Raw genomic sequence first — 14,260 nt, 5'->3', positions numbered from 1 at the left:
ACAGCAGAGATACAAACAGCTGCAGGTCACTGGTTCTCATTGATGCATGTTTTCCACATGTAATCCCATGTTTCCATGTTATGAGCCATTATAATAACACGTTTTTAATTAATTAATTCATAGCTACCTAAATGTGTCTTTAAAAATGACTTAACATAGCATTTAAGATGTGAACATTTATATCCATCTCATGAGAATAAGCAACGTCTTAATGCATCATTTAATATGAACCAGAAAGTCTTCATTTCTGCTTCAATAAAACTGTGTCCAAGTGAGACAAAGGGGAGTAAAGTAGACTTTTAAAGGGCTTTTTAACCATCTAATTATTCTGCATATTGGCCAGCCTATTGGTGTATGTATACAATGTGCAACATTTTCCATGCAAACATTTTCCCTGTACCTTATCATCATCATCATAATTATTGATGATGCATGAAATATTGGCCTTTGTTTAAATGCCCAGTCTGCCAGAAAAACTTAAGAGAAACCTTTTCTCTGATCTTCTTTGGTGTGAACCACAGTCTGTCAAACCATGACTATAGTCAATGCTCAGCAGTCTCTGCGTAAACCTGCACTCTTTAAAAATACCACACCTAAAGGATCAGCCTGTAATACAGGACCAAAGCCCCTTCTATTCATCCTATCTTAAACATGTTGATGTATTAAGCGAGATCATCCATAATGGAAGGAAAGACTTGAAAGCATGCAGCCTCTTCTAGCTTAGTAAGGGTGCAGAGACATGCAATTATTTACCTATCTATCTAGCCTGCATGGTGTGATGCGATTACCAATATTAGCATAACAGAAAGTAAGGACCTCTTGCTCATGCAGTTTTAAAAGCAATTTACCATGATTTACTTACTCAAAATCTTGTAGACACGTGCAGAAAACATAAATATTACAGTATTCTGTCTTCTGTATTATGTTTTTAACGGTGATACTCAATAGCGTTTGTTATAAGCCTTTGGAAAGTGTGCTTGTGGTCAAGGCCACAGGCTGTCATGTTGAAACTCACTGTTTGTGTTATCAGAGGCACAGCGACAGTTCATGGATCTGTTTGTCAACATCATGTTGTTATTGGTGGCTAAGCAGGGCTGCAGTGCCGTTAGAAATGTCCGGTTCTAGCTAAAGTCTGCTGTTATTAAAGCTGCAATGACTGGCATATTTAGTGCATCACATCGGCCTCATTTCCTGCCTGTATAGACTTCTGCTCTGTGCCTAATGTGAAACTTAAAGTCCTGCGTGTGGTTACTGGCTTGTTCCTGATTACATGACAGACTGTGTTTGGGTTGACTGGGTTTCGTGTACAGTCACTTTAATCTAACTGGGACCATTAAAGAGGCTGCATGTGTACTATGGTGCAACAAAGGGCATTAGAAACTGTCATGCTTTTTCAGTGTTTACCGGCATTCCCATTGCAGTGTGCCCTCTGTTGACTTGAGATTGAGACACTGATCAAATGGGTTTTTACTGCAGCACAATATCTTTGTTTGAACACTAATAGAAGGGCACATCATGTGTCAGAATAGGTGCGGTTGTCAAAACACAAGCTAAACTTTATTTTGAATGTACAGAAAGTTATGGATCAAACAAAAAGCAAATCATATCATGTCCCTTTGAAGATTTTCTTTTGGTGCACAACTAAGTAGTTCTTGATGTGAGAAAAATTGTTTGGTAAAATATAATCAAACACATCCTCATGCTTCCATCACCTAGCTCAAAGCTGTGGAGCAGATCTTACATGGAGCTCACTTGTTTAAGTTGTCTCATTCTTATAAATGGATTGACCTTTCAGCAGCGCCATGCTGATGTATAGCTATTAAACAGGTAGGTGTAAAGGCCTGAAACCGGGAACATTTGACCCACTTAACTGCAGTTACTATTACTTTCAGTATAAACAGACATGGAAAGGCAGGGCAAGCAGAACAGATTTGGAGCTTGATTGAAATGTACTGCAGGTCTAACAAACCGTAAGAACCTGTTCCTGCTAGTTTATCTCTAAAGAGTACATCCTGGAGCTTTTCAGCATGCTGATAATTAAATAAGACAGCAACAGATTCGTAGCACATCTGGGAAAAAATATCCTCCATGAAAAACGAAGAATATACCACAGAGCAAAAACAAAGGAGCTCATGAGAAAGAGAAGTCACTGAAGCTAAACATAACCATTATAAGCTATTTAACAAATAATATGTACAACAACATATCAGATATTTTTTCTTCCTTTTTTTTTATGCCCTGATTTTATTTTTTTGTCTATACCTCTGACTTAGAAACCAATGAAGTTTCCAACCTGAAGCCGATGACAGTTCATCATTTGTGTTGGAAAGGCGTAAGCAAAGTGAAGCACTCAAAGTAAAGCAGACTGAGAAGTGAGTGACAGTGAGAAGCAGGATGTTGTTAAATCCCTGAATGTCGCTGCAGCAGAGCTGTGTAAACTTTAAAATAACCACTCGTCTTTTGAACGTCTTGATCTAATATAGAAACCTGATTAGTTAAAGTAGCTTTCTGACTTGTGGGATGCAGCATGTCAGAGAAATTGAGTTTCTGTCTGCATACAAGGCTCTGTGTTTTTACAGCGAGCAGGAAGCAGTTCCACAGACCAACTTTGACAACTTTTGGTTTAAAACCACAGGCAGAATGAAATACGCTTGTTGAAGACTTCCTGGACCTGGGATGTTGCTTTGGCTTTAAATATCTGTTAGATGAAGCCTGCACAAAAACAGAAAGGAGCCAAATCTGAAGGTGTCGCTGCATTTAAGGGCCTCCCATTTATATTCACATCATTAAGGAAGAACTGTAATGAATAACATGTATTTATAAAAAACTGCTTTTTACTGCTGCAGATGGTAAAAAAACGGAAAAGTTTAGCATTAGCCGGCTCTTATGATAAGGATGTTCAAACAGAATTACATAATTACTCTTCAGAAAATCCACAGACTCGTGCACCTAAAGCGTCACAGACTACGTCCCATATTTGGACTGTATTGTTATGAATGCTCTGTGTTATTACTTGGATTTTTCTTAGGAAGGCAGACTTTAGGACATCGGATGTTTAAGAAGCAAACAACATCACATGCTATATTTAAAAACCTGTTGACGTGACAAGAACACTTCAAGGTGACATTTACTAACTAAACACTATTTAGTTTGTTGAAGCCTAATATTTAGAAAATAGACCCAAGTTAATAAGTTATCATCTATTTAATCACACTCTATAAGTAATTGTATTATATATATCCTTTTGAGTTCCTCGTTTGCTGTGATGGACTTATATGGCTTAAAGTAAATACTTTACTTTTATTCCTCTTTTTTTCCATTTGTTTGTCCAAGCAGACACTTAAAGTGACACACTGAAATATGTGATGTGCCTCGACCCTGACCCTGATCTTTCATGTAGTTTACTTTAAATGTGATTTTTGAAATTAAAATAGCCGACACAGTAAATAATTAGTACAGTAAGTTTAAAAAAAAAAATAGACATTTAGATTTTCATGATTTTAGACTTATGGTTCATCATGACTATTAGCTGACATAAATAGACATTGTAAACTTTTTGTCAAAGACTATCAGTATGTAATTAGTATGATCATGTGGAGATCTGCAGCTCTTGGTTTATTCCATGGACGAACCTTTTTATATATTTGAATGTTGACTGTTACAGAGTTCATGTCCTATGACAGGTGGAAAAACATCGATTTATATAAAAATCAAGATTCTTCTCTTCTAAGATTTAATATCGAATATTAACTTGCAAAGATTTTTTTTATTAAATATATATATTTTTTAGATCTTTAATAGATATTAAAGAAGCCCTTTGTCTTACCTACTTGTCTTAAATCACCATTTATTATAAGTCCTGTAAAGACATTTATTGTTCCGTCTGAGGCCACATTTAAGAAACTTCTCAGAGAATCTCACCCCATTCCCTCAGAAGCTTTTCAGACAAGTTAGGAGGTTCTCAGAGAATGGGGTGAGATTGAAGCTTAAGATAGCAAAGACTAATGGAAACTAAAGAACCAAAGATTACAGTTAAAGATGATACTTTAATCTCATTTGTTGTGAGATGGGAGCAGCGCTGTGTTCATGCTGTGCTTCTTATTGATTAGGTAGAGCTCAATAGCAACACTAAGTTCTTGTGGGTAATGCAGCTCGAGGTAGATGCTTATTTTCTTTTCAACGCACCTAACGAGCTTTCAGACGATGTAAAATACATCGCAGAGAAAAAGAGACAGCTTGTGTGTGTGCGTGTGCATGTGTGCGTGTGCGTGTGTGTGTCACTAAAGATGCTTTGTCAGACACCAGACGTCAGCAGCACTGTACCAGTCACCATCATCCTCAAAGAAGGAGCATGGAGCAGTCGAAAAAAAGGAAGAAGATAGAATCACATTAAATTCACCTCAAGGAAATGTGTCATGAGAAACAGCAGGATAATGAAATCAACAACAGTATTCCACACACACATATCATACACATGATTATAAGTCATTTAGGTGTGTTCCCTAACAAATTAATATATAGTGAAAGGTTAAGAAGTTAATTTATTCATCAAAAACGTTAATCTTAGGAGGATGTATAGAAACCTTTTCTCCCACAGTTTCTCCATAAATGGTTTATCTTTTGTAGCTATGCCAGCCTTTTAGGAGGCCGAGTATGCACTCATAGTATTGAGGGGTGTTGTTTGTATGTAGGTTGGTTGGTTGGTTGGTTGGTAGTGGTGTTCACTGGTGGTGTGCAGACTGATCCCAACCAGCCTCTGGTATTTGTTGAAGAACATCACAACTGTGAGTTTTCTTCATTTGGAATGGAAACTAAAATCACGATGAGCAGCTGTTGAGTTTGTTTGAGACTACACACGAGTAAAAAAACTACCCGAGTCACCGTGATGGAGAAACCTTCAGGCTCTGTCACTACAGCAGGGCTCTCATCTGTTGCTGAAGACTTTTCAGTGATTCAGCCTTTCCCCCGGTGGTATGTTGAGGAGGAGGTTGTATCGCAGCTTCATCATTCAGTAAGGTGGATGATAACCCCCCCGGTCTAATTTCCATGTGTCCCAGTCTTCCCCTGCTGGAAACTACATTGCTGTCTTCTTAGTGAACGAGAAAACTGAGTGGTTCTCAGGATGTAGAACTTCAGTCTCCCACAGGGGGTTTTCAACTTTTCACGCCTGCTGTGATTCATCAGCAAAACAAATCAGAAATGTCATTCATCAGAGCAACATCATTTAGCGTTTGCTGCAGCGGTATAAAAGTGTGGCATGCTAGCACTACTTTGCAATTTCTTAAAGGTAGAGTCAGTAGCATTGATCGTTGTAGCTCGTTCAACCATTCAAACTTGGCCCCTCCTCCTGGGCTCAGCGCTACCTGAAGCGCTCACTTGCACCTAGTGTGTACGTGCTTGTACCTATAAGCTTCTCTTTGCCACTGCTCCTAAACTTACCTGCACACTGTCATTCATTGGCTGAAGGAAACGCATCAGATACCTGCCCCATAACCTGCCAATCAAACGATCCAGTTTATGTTGTTTATCATAAGTCTTGGATGGTTTTGGATAGATACAACAGCTAAAATAGCAACAACAGTCCTTCAGGCTGACTGTAGAGAAAACACTTGTTTCTACTCTAACTAACACACCATGTGGATTTCTACAGGCCTCAAGTATTATCAGCACTCTCTTCATGTCATAGATGGACAGAAAATCATGTATTTTTGACCATATTGCTGAGCTATGGTAAATTAATCCTCTCAATTATTATTACGTCAACATTAGCATCATGTTGTCAAAAAGCATAGAGGGGACACTAATAGAACAAAACGAATGCACAGGAAGTCTACCCAAACCTTGCTGTCTCTGTAGAGCACATGTGAAAGCTGCTCCACTCTCAGGGCATTTTCCATCCTCTCGATGTGTGTTAAGTCATAATAATTGAAAGTTAATGTGAACCGCTGAGCCTGGATCTAAATAATGACAGCTATCAGATGAAATTTTGCACGTCCTCCTCCCCCCTCTTCTCCAGTCTGAATGGTACGTTCCTCTTGCTGTGACGGCCACAGCAACCCCATACTCCACCCTCCCTTCTTCTAAAGCCCTGTACACCCCACCCGGTGTCAGGGGGGGATCAGCTGTGCCAGTCCCGGCAGGCCACACACACACACACACACACACACACACTCATACACACCCACACACACAGGCTGTTGGCTCGCGAACAAAGCTCCTGGCACTGCCAATGAAGACAAGCCATGCCTCCGCATTTTACCTCTTCTCTTTCCAGTCCTCTGTGAGAGGAAGGCATGACACCACGGTATTCGACTTGTTTTATCAAAAAGACGACCGTTATTGAGGGGAAGAGGAGTCGACAACCATTAAAGTGGAGTAATTAAGGATCTTTGTCTCTTTGCCGCTGAGGAGTTAAGATGCTGGCGGAACGCAGGGAGAACAGCAGGTAGGGACAATCAGAAACTGAGCTGGATGCTGAGCTTGTCTCCGCGGCGACCAGAGCGTTTGTTTACTGTTGCTGGAAAGCCAGACCTTGGTGAATACAGTAAAGCATGTTCATTATTGTTGATGTACAATTATTGCTTCTCAGTAACTGTGCCACACTTATTTTGATTGATACTTAGCATTTAAGCAGTTTTGAAGATGCTTACAGTAAATTCAGTGTGACTGAGTGCAGTCGTGCGATGAGCTTGGATTACCATCATTACCTCCTTCGAGCACAGAAGGATACAACAGCCAGAGCTACTATATGTAACACAACACCCTGCATTTCTCTAGAGCCATCGTGTTCACCCTCATAGAGAGGACCAGTGCTTTCCAATACTCAAACTAGTGATGTTTTTTAGTTTTTGTGGACAGCTGATGGAAATACTTGAACAGGGAATACAAAGAAAAACATCTATAACAAAAAGGTGCAAAATATTACAAAGCAGCATAAAGGCCTTTACACAGTGAGTTGTTTACTATTGTTCAAATTGGCACGTTTAAAAACGCATATAATCTAATGTTGCGTCAGTCTTTTTTGCAGACTGACTGAGAAACTTTTCTCTCACTTTTTTTTTCCGGAAAAGTTTCAATTTTCTCGAATCCACCTGTGTGTGTCTGTCAAGTGTTCAAACCTCCAACATGCTGTCAGCTGCTGTTCACGTTCAATTACCTCAAGGAAATTGGTGGTCTTCTTTTAATTTGTGGTTCGAGTTTAGCGCTGCGTATCAAACTGCACCACTGACATCCTGAAATAAATCTGGAAGCAGTCTGGATAATTCCGCAGCTCCTTTACCAACAGGTGAAACCCTCCTCACTCCTCCATGGACTCTATCTGGTCTCATAATGAATATTTTTGCAATTACTAAAAAATAAGACTCAGACTCGGAGTGCAGGGTTTCTGATTTTTTTAAATGTATTTATTTATTTTTTCAGATAAAAACAAAAAAACAGACTTGTAAATGCAGGCCAAGGCTTTTGTGGCTAATCTTTAAGAAAATGAATCATGATATTATCTTCTCAATAGCTGCTACACCTCCATTGTCTTTTAATGATTTACAGCCTGTCCTAACAGCAAGTGATGAGAGCGAGCGTAAGCGGCAAAATCAGCCTGATACTATTGTTTCCTGTTGGAGTGTCCTAACTGCCCGCTAGTGACGCAGCGCTGTTGGGATTTGAGTCAGCTGCACATCCGTTTGTCCAACCTTCAGTACAAAGGCACTAGATGGTAATCTCTTTGCAAGGGGGGGGGGATACAGAAACATACAGAGCTTAGACGTCAATATTGAAAGCACACGTGTGCTGTTAGGACCTTGTGTAACAAGACGTCTACCTGGTGTTAATGATCACTAATATATAATATAATATCAGCCCTGGTGTTTGTTTACTGACGGTTTAAACAGATATCCAGTTAAGCTCATTCAGACATATGACTCTGGTCATGTCCGGACTTGTTTGGAATCAAATCATTTCCTGCTTTTCTGGTTCTTGTTGTTATAAATACAGTTCATGCTTCAATAAAAAAAAAAGATGCACTTCTTATAAGCTAATCTAATGTAACTATGTCAGTGGAAATTCATTCATTGTCAGTTCTGTTGGATTGGTGATGATTTAGAAAATATGTGAGTATGTGAGTGAGTATGGCTGTTCCATACTAAGACACTCTGTTGTTTTTCGTACGACATTATTTGACCTGACATCTAAACTTTAAGTTGAAGCTGAAGATGTTGGCAGTTTAGCAGGCCTTCAAGTCCTGCAGAGAAGTCTTTGGAGCGTTACTTTTCTACATACCGTACAAGTGCTTCATTGTTTTGTCCTGCTTTTATTACTCGATGCTTTTCGGTTCAAGAAGAAAGACCTCTGTGAATAATTAGTGACCCTGTAATGAAAACTTGCGAAAGGAGTCTCACCAAAAGGACATCTTAAACTAATCCAGCATCAGCTCAGCTTGCAGCCCTTAATGTGGCTATGAGCCTGGCAAATAAAGCTTGAAGTAACACTTTATGGGGCTTGGTTCACAAAGTTAGAGAGACCTCCTAATTTGATGCAAACTGGCAGCTTAAAAACAAAAAGCCGAGATTTGATTGACACAACATGAGTCCCATTTTCTATATCTTCTGGTGGCTAATAGGCTAACTAAGGTAGTAGATGTGTGACTTCTAAACATTTAAATGCTAAAACGTGGTTGTCGAGTCGTTTCATAATAAGTCAGAGCAGCCGGAGAGCGGACCTCTTCAGTAGTCCTGCGGCGCCGTGAGGTCCTTGCATGTGTGAATAAATTAGAAAATTAAATAAGAACAGGTCCTTAATTTTTTAACGTTTAAAAGTTTTTTGTAATGTGTTGCAATTTGGTCCGTTTTGCACACCACTAAAAGGGAGGTAATGTGTTACAGTTGTTTGCAGGGGACGGAGCCGGTTCAAATGTAGCAGCATTTGGCAGGAGTTTGGTGTGAAATCACCACCCTGCCTACAAAGCCTTTCACTTCCTCTAAATTAGCATTTTGCTTCGCAAGTTTGGTTTCATCCAACTCCTGTCAACTCTGTTTTTTTTTGGTCTTCTCTGCAGAGCTGCCTGGCAGCCACCTACCTCAGTAAACTATCAGACAGGAGGCATTGCTCTGATTACATCACTTTCTCCTGAGGAACCGCCACACAGGCCTTTTGAAGAGTTGGGCTTTTCCAGGGCTATGGCATGCCTTCATCTCTCAGGAGTTAGTGTTAACTCTGAGAGATGTTCATTGAAGCTGGCGTCCGCTTAAAGAAAAAAGCTTTGAAAAAAAAAAAAGACTGGAGGGCTGAGCATGCAGACTCGGTCCCCGGCTGCAGAGGAGTTGTCATTCCATTGATGCCACCAACTCGTTTTCTTTGATTCAGTCGAGTCAGGACAGGATTTGATGTTTTTTTCCTTTTGATTGTAGAGGTAAGGGCTATAGGATTGCGTGATCAGGGGGTCACACAGTTTTTATATTAAGTATCATTAGTGCTTACTTGGTAATGACTTTGTGTGATGCTGCTTTCTTATCCTCATCAAAGCTGCTATCTTAATCCTCCCTGTTATTTCACTGCTCCTGAAGGTTGATTTAGTCTGCTGAGCTGTCTGAATGCATTATGTCAACCGCTGGACAAACTCACATCAGGGAAACTGGCTGGCAAAGTCCAGAGTATTTTGATTAGATTAGGACATAACCAATTCTGCGCAGTTGCGGTGTTTGCAGTAGCAACCGCATCACAAGGAAGCTGTGAGAGGAAACAAAACAGCTTGTGCTATCAGTTTGTGTTCCTTGTGAATGGTGCCCAGCGTCCCTCTGGTGCGTCCATTCTCTTGGATCAACAGATAACAAGCTCATAGATACGTGACGAAAGACAGGAGAGCAGTCATTTAGTTTACCCGTGGTGTGGGCTAAAAATTATTATTAAAATTAAAATTAAAATTAAAATTATTATTTTAAAGAAAACCCTTCAAATAAAGTACTCAGTTGATCATGTAGATACATTTCATACATTTTTAAGGAAACAAGTAAAGCCAAAGCAACTGGACTGTGTCTGTCTGTGGCCTTGAGTACTGTTCAATCAGGACCTTTAACTATTAATTTGCTTATTTTAGTCAAGAGCCACACTAGTCACCTGTATCAGCCAACAAAGGTCTTTTATTGCGCTTTATGTTTATGAAAATTCACCATGTCTAATTTACCATGAAGGAAGTAACGTTTTCCAGCCTGTTGTTCAATCTCAGTACTGCATGTTTAATCAGGTTTCTGATGAAATCCTTGTCTACAAATATTGAAGAGTCATTATGGGACTCTTTCAGAAGTTTTCAGCCCAGCATGCTGCTGTGTCGTACTACAAGCTGTACGGCAACACCGCTGAAAAACACAAAAAGGGACAAAGAGCTGAGTTTGAAAATAGGGTTTTACATCAACTCAACTCATAATTCTATAAATAACTTTGTAAGGGGAGTCCTATATTTAAAGAGTTAACATATTAAACATCTATATGTTTATTTATGATTTCAAAATTAAAAGTATCAACCGCTTATTTAAGGCACTGAGGTCATTTTTTAGGGCCGTGTGGGCGAGGCAGCACATATTACCGTACATGATGTTAAACCAAGTTTGCCCCCATTCATTGTGTATTGCAGCAGTGCCACCCTGCCATCCTCCCTTATGTCAGAAACATCCACATTTAGAAATACTGTTTGGAGAATAAGTTTTGTGGAGTGTTAGATTGTTTGAATATAAACTTTTTTTTTTTTTTTTTTTTTTTTTTTTTTAATTTGGTGCAATAACGTGACAGACTGGTGAGCTGTGACAAACAAAGTAGAAAAACAAGGAGAAGGGATTAGACAATACAAAACAGAAAAAGGCAGCAAATGAGTTAAAGCAAAATAATGGTTTCAATAGACAGATTAACTGTTTACAACTAACACAGATAATACAAAACTCCACAAAATATAATAATAATATTAATAGAAAAAAAATGGGGGGAAAAAGGCTACAAGAAGTCAAAAGAGCGATAGAGACAGAAAGAGAAGGGGAGGGATAGAAGGTGTTTTATGAGGTGGACTTGTCTTTGTGTATGTATATAGAAACTTCAATTCAAGAGGAGTGTGCAGCGCAGGTTGCTAGTGTGTCTCTAGCTGAACTTGTGTTGACACAGAGAGGCAGACGTGTGGTGAAGCAGGACACCGCTCTAGATGTTGGTTGAAGAAGCCGCCCGGAGCTTTCTGGACAAAGCCAGTTAACAGCTATTATGTTTCTGCACGTCTCTCAAACCTTTTACCAAAACTTGTCACTGTTTTTTTCACATTGAACCGCACGACAAGCTGTCCTCTGCAGAACGCCCTGTTGGAAAACCACAGGATAGATTTATTGTCTTCATTTCAGTCTGCTGCTGTCCTACATATGAGTGCTTAAATTGAAGCACAAACACAACTCTACGTGATATGTCCTCGGCCTGGATTCTGTGGTTTGGTGACGCTTGCTGCTCTGCTTACCAAAGAGGTGGAGTGAGTTGTAATCCTGCGTTTGTCTGCAGATCACTGCCTCTCCTTTTGTTGATTTTCCAGCTCAGCCTTATGCCGAGTCGTATGACATGTGTTTGCCCCAGTTTGTGGTACCGGCCCCGCTGAGCTCCGACTCTACCATCCTCCTCGCACTGTGTCTGCTTCACTGAGTCTGCACAGGGCCAAGTCCAGCAATGCAAACAGCCAGCTTTGTTCTTCTCATTTCCGAGGATGTCCAAGGAAGTACAGATTCTCCATGTGTATTTGAAGATGGAACACATTGACAATATTACAAATAGTAATGATCCAGCACAGTTAATAGACTGGCTTTGTCCTTCCGTTTCCACCAACCTGACAAAATGTGCCAGTTCATGCACATTCTGTAGTCATTTTGAGATAATGTCAGACCTTCTTTGAGTTGCACTACCATGTAACACGATCAACTTTTAAGTTGTTGATAAAAAAATATAATCCAACCAAAATGAAACCATGTTTTACAAGGTGAAATGTATTGAAAGCAGCCTGTAAATCAATCACTGTATATGCAGAGATTTTCTGCAGAAAGTCCAGATGTAAGACCATTAATGATCAAAATTCTCTCTTATACCTTTAAAAAAAAAAAAAAAAAAAAAAAAAAATCCAAAACACCTGTATCATGTAGGTCTCCTTTCCAACCTAGAGAAGGGAGTTTTACACATTCTTCTTGTTTTCCATAAAAAAGGAAAAAGCAAACCATGCCATCAGAGAATCATGTGCTGAGCTTTATCAGATGGTTCCTAATCCATCTCTTGTGGTTAGTAATGTTATTAGGTCAAGTTTATATTACAGAGAGGCGGCAGAGCCTGCTACATTGTGTTCTTCCCATAAAAAAGTGTCTTGTGACACAAACACTCATTTATTTCAGGCACAGTGTGGAGAATGAAGTGTCCTCTGTAAATCCTCAGCTCTAAGTTTGAAATGACTGAATTCAGAAAGCACCCATCCACCCGGATTTCTGAAAGGCCAAAAATGGGGAAATCAGGGTTTTTTGTAAATGTATAATGTATCAGACAAGATTCGATCAACTATTGTCTGTGAAAGATTAAAAGGATTACAGAAGTGGTACTTGGGTCATCCATTTCTCAAGACGTCAGATTTCTGAGATGAAGCAAAATACATGCAAGTTTAGCAATAATGGACTAGGACACCCAAACACCTGTTCATTATTTTGTACATGTTCAATACCCAACAAAAACTACACTGCACAAATACCCTAGATCCTTTTAGCCCATCCTATTCTCTGAAAGGCCAAAAACAAGACAAATTCAAGGCAGAATTTAACCCAGAAGCAGCCGAGACACCTAAAAGATTTGGTGGTGTGATGGTTGAATAGATGAATAAAGAAAGGGCATTTTTTTGCACTTTTCAGTCCGAGGCGAGGCCATCTTTGTTCTTCTCTAATGCAGAGACAATTTGACAGAACAATTCCTCATTTGGCCCAGCTAATCTAAAGTTATATACCAGGGAAAAAATTCTGGTTTATACAACCACCATGTTCAGGAGATAAAGGCTGATGAGCGTGACAACAGGGTCATTTTTTTTCTGTTCTCAATCTCAGTTTAAGAAAAAACTAAACCACCTAGGCCAAAATTATTTTCATTTTTGAAATCCTTGCGAACATGGAGGTATTGTCATTTTCAGCACTACAAAGCACATCTCACCTCGTGAAGGCCTCCTAAATATGCCTTTGTGTAAGGGCCCTGTGCAGTCCATTGTTTGGGGGGAGAAATGGGAGTCCTGCATCTCAGGAACGATACCACCTACAGAGCTAAAATTTTACACACGTTCATTTCAGCCAAGTACTGATTTGTATACCGAATTTCATCAAAATCTGACATGGTCGGACAGGACAGATTTCTAAAATTGGACCAATTTGCATGGAATGACCCACACTTAATGTGCCTGTTTTCATTCAAGTCTCCCCGGTTGACCTCTGCTGGATGACCTCAACCTTGTCAGTCAGATTTGTCCTCACACTTTTCCAGTAAGAATCAAACGCACTGAAACTCTCAGCACAAAATCCTGTCTCCAAAGACGCCCCAACCGATTCCCATGAGCCCTTTCTGAAACGTGCAGCGTTAAACAATGAGTCAGGAAACTGGGCCCACTGGACTGGATATTTTTAAACCAGCCCTCTGCTTTCTGTTTCTCAATTTCTGACATCCTGTGAATTTTTCTCCTTGACTGGCAGCTTTTCGACATCCTGTCTGTGTCTTTGTGTCTCGGCCTGAGTTTACATTTGTGCCAGCAGCTGAACATGGCTTTTCTGCTGATGCTGCTGAGTCTGATGCATCTTAATCACTCTCTAACCCTCCGACTGGTGCTTCTGCCACGGCCAACTGTGCTGAAGATCTGTGGCTTTTTTTTTATTTTAACCAAAGCATCAACAAGCTTTGTATGCGTCTCTTTGTTTTACTATCGCTCATGCTCCGTCCATTCAGGCAATCACTATTGAATTCATTTTATGTTTTATGATGCAGACTTTGTAATTTGACACAGATTGTATCGTGTGAGCGAGAAGTAATGGACAAACAAGATAGATGTGAGCACACAGAAAGAGGAAGGTGTCAGCAGTGCTGCGCTGAGTAAGATGCAGCAGTGCTGAGAATAGTTCCTCTTATAGCTGTCATTAGATGTTATGAAAGTAATGGTTTAACAACTCCATAATTAAAACAAGACACAAGAGAACATATTCAGGTCATATTAATACAGTGGGTTTTTTGTCTCTCTGATTGT

General features: G+C 39.8%; 1 protein-coding gene across 9 annotated transcripts in view; it reads left to right on the top strand.

The window, feature by feature from the left end:
• The window catches only part of wdfy3 (WD repeat and FYVE domain containing 3), a 92,796-nt gene that overhangs the window by 808 nt on the left and 77,728 nt on the right, over nt 1–14,260 (top strand). For 7 of the 9 annotated variants that reach the window (XM_079343068.1, XM_079343066.1, XM_079343064.1 and 4 more), the window contains exon 1: nt 5,978–6,445. The exons of 1 other annotated variant lie outside the window; for it this stretch is intronic. In XM_079343068.1, the coding sequence (XP_079199194.1) occupies nt 6,417–6,445 (29 nt within the window). In that variant the 5' untranslated portion in view covers nt 5,978–6,416. Of the gene's footprint in view, nt 1–5,977; nt 6,446–14,260 lie in introns of those variants that run through there. One more of the 9 variants, XM_079343070.1, reaches the window with a different exon arrangement.

Source organism: Symphodus melops, assembly GCF_947650265.1.
Source record: "Symphodus melops genome assembly, chromosome: 1".
NCBI lineage: Eukaryota > Metazoa > Chordata > Actinopteri > Labriformes > Labridae > Symphodus > Symphodus melops.
The sequence above is the reverse complement of the archived record's forward strand: the minus strand, read 5'-3'. Positions and strand labels throughout refer to the sequence as shown.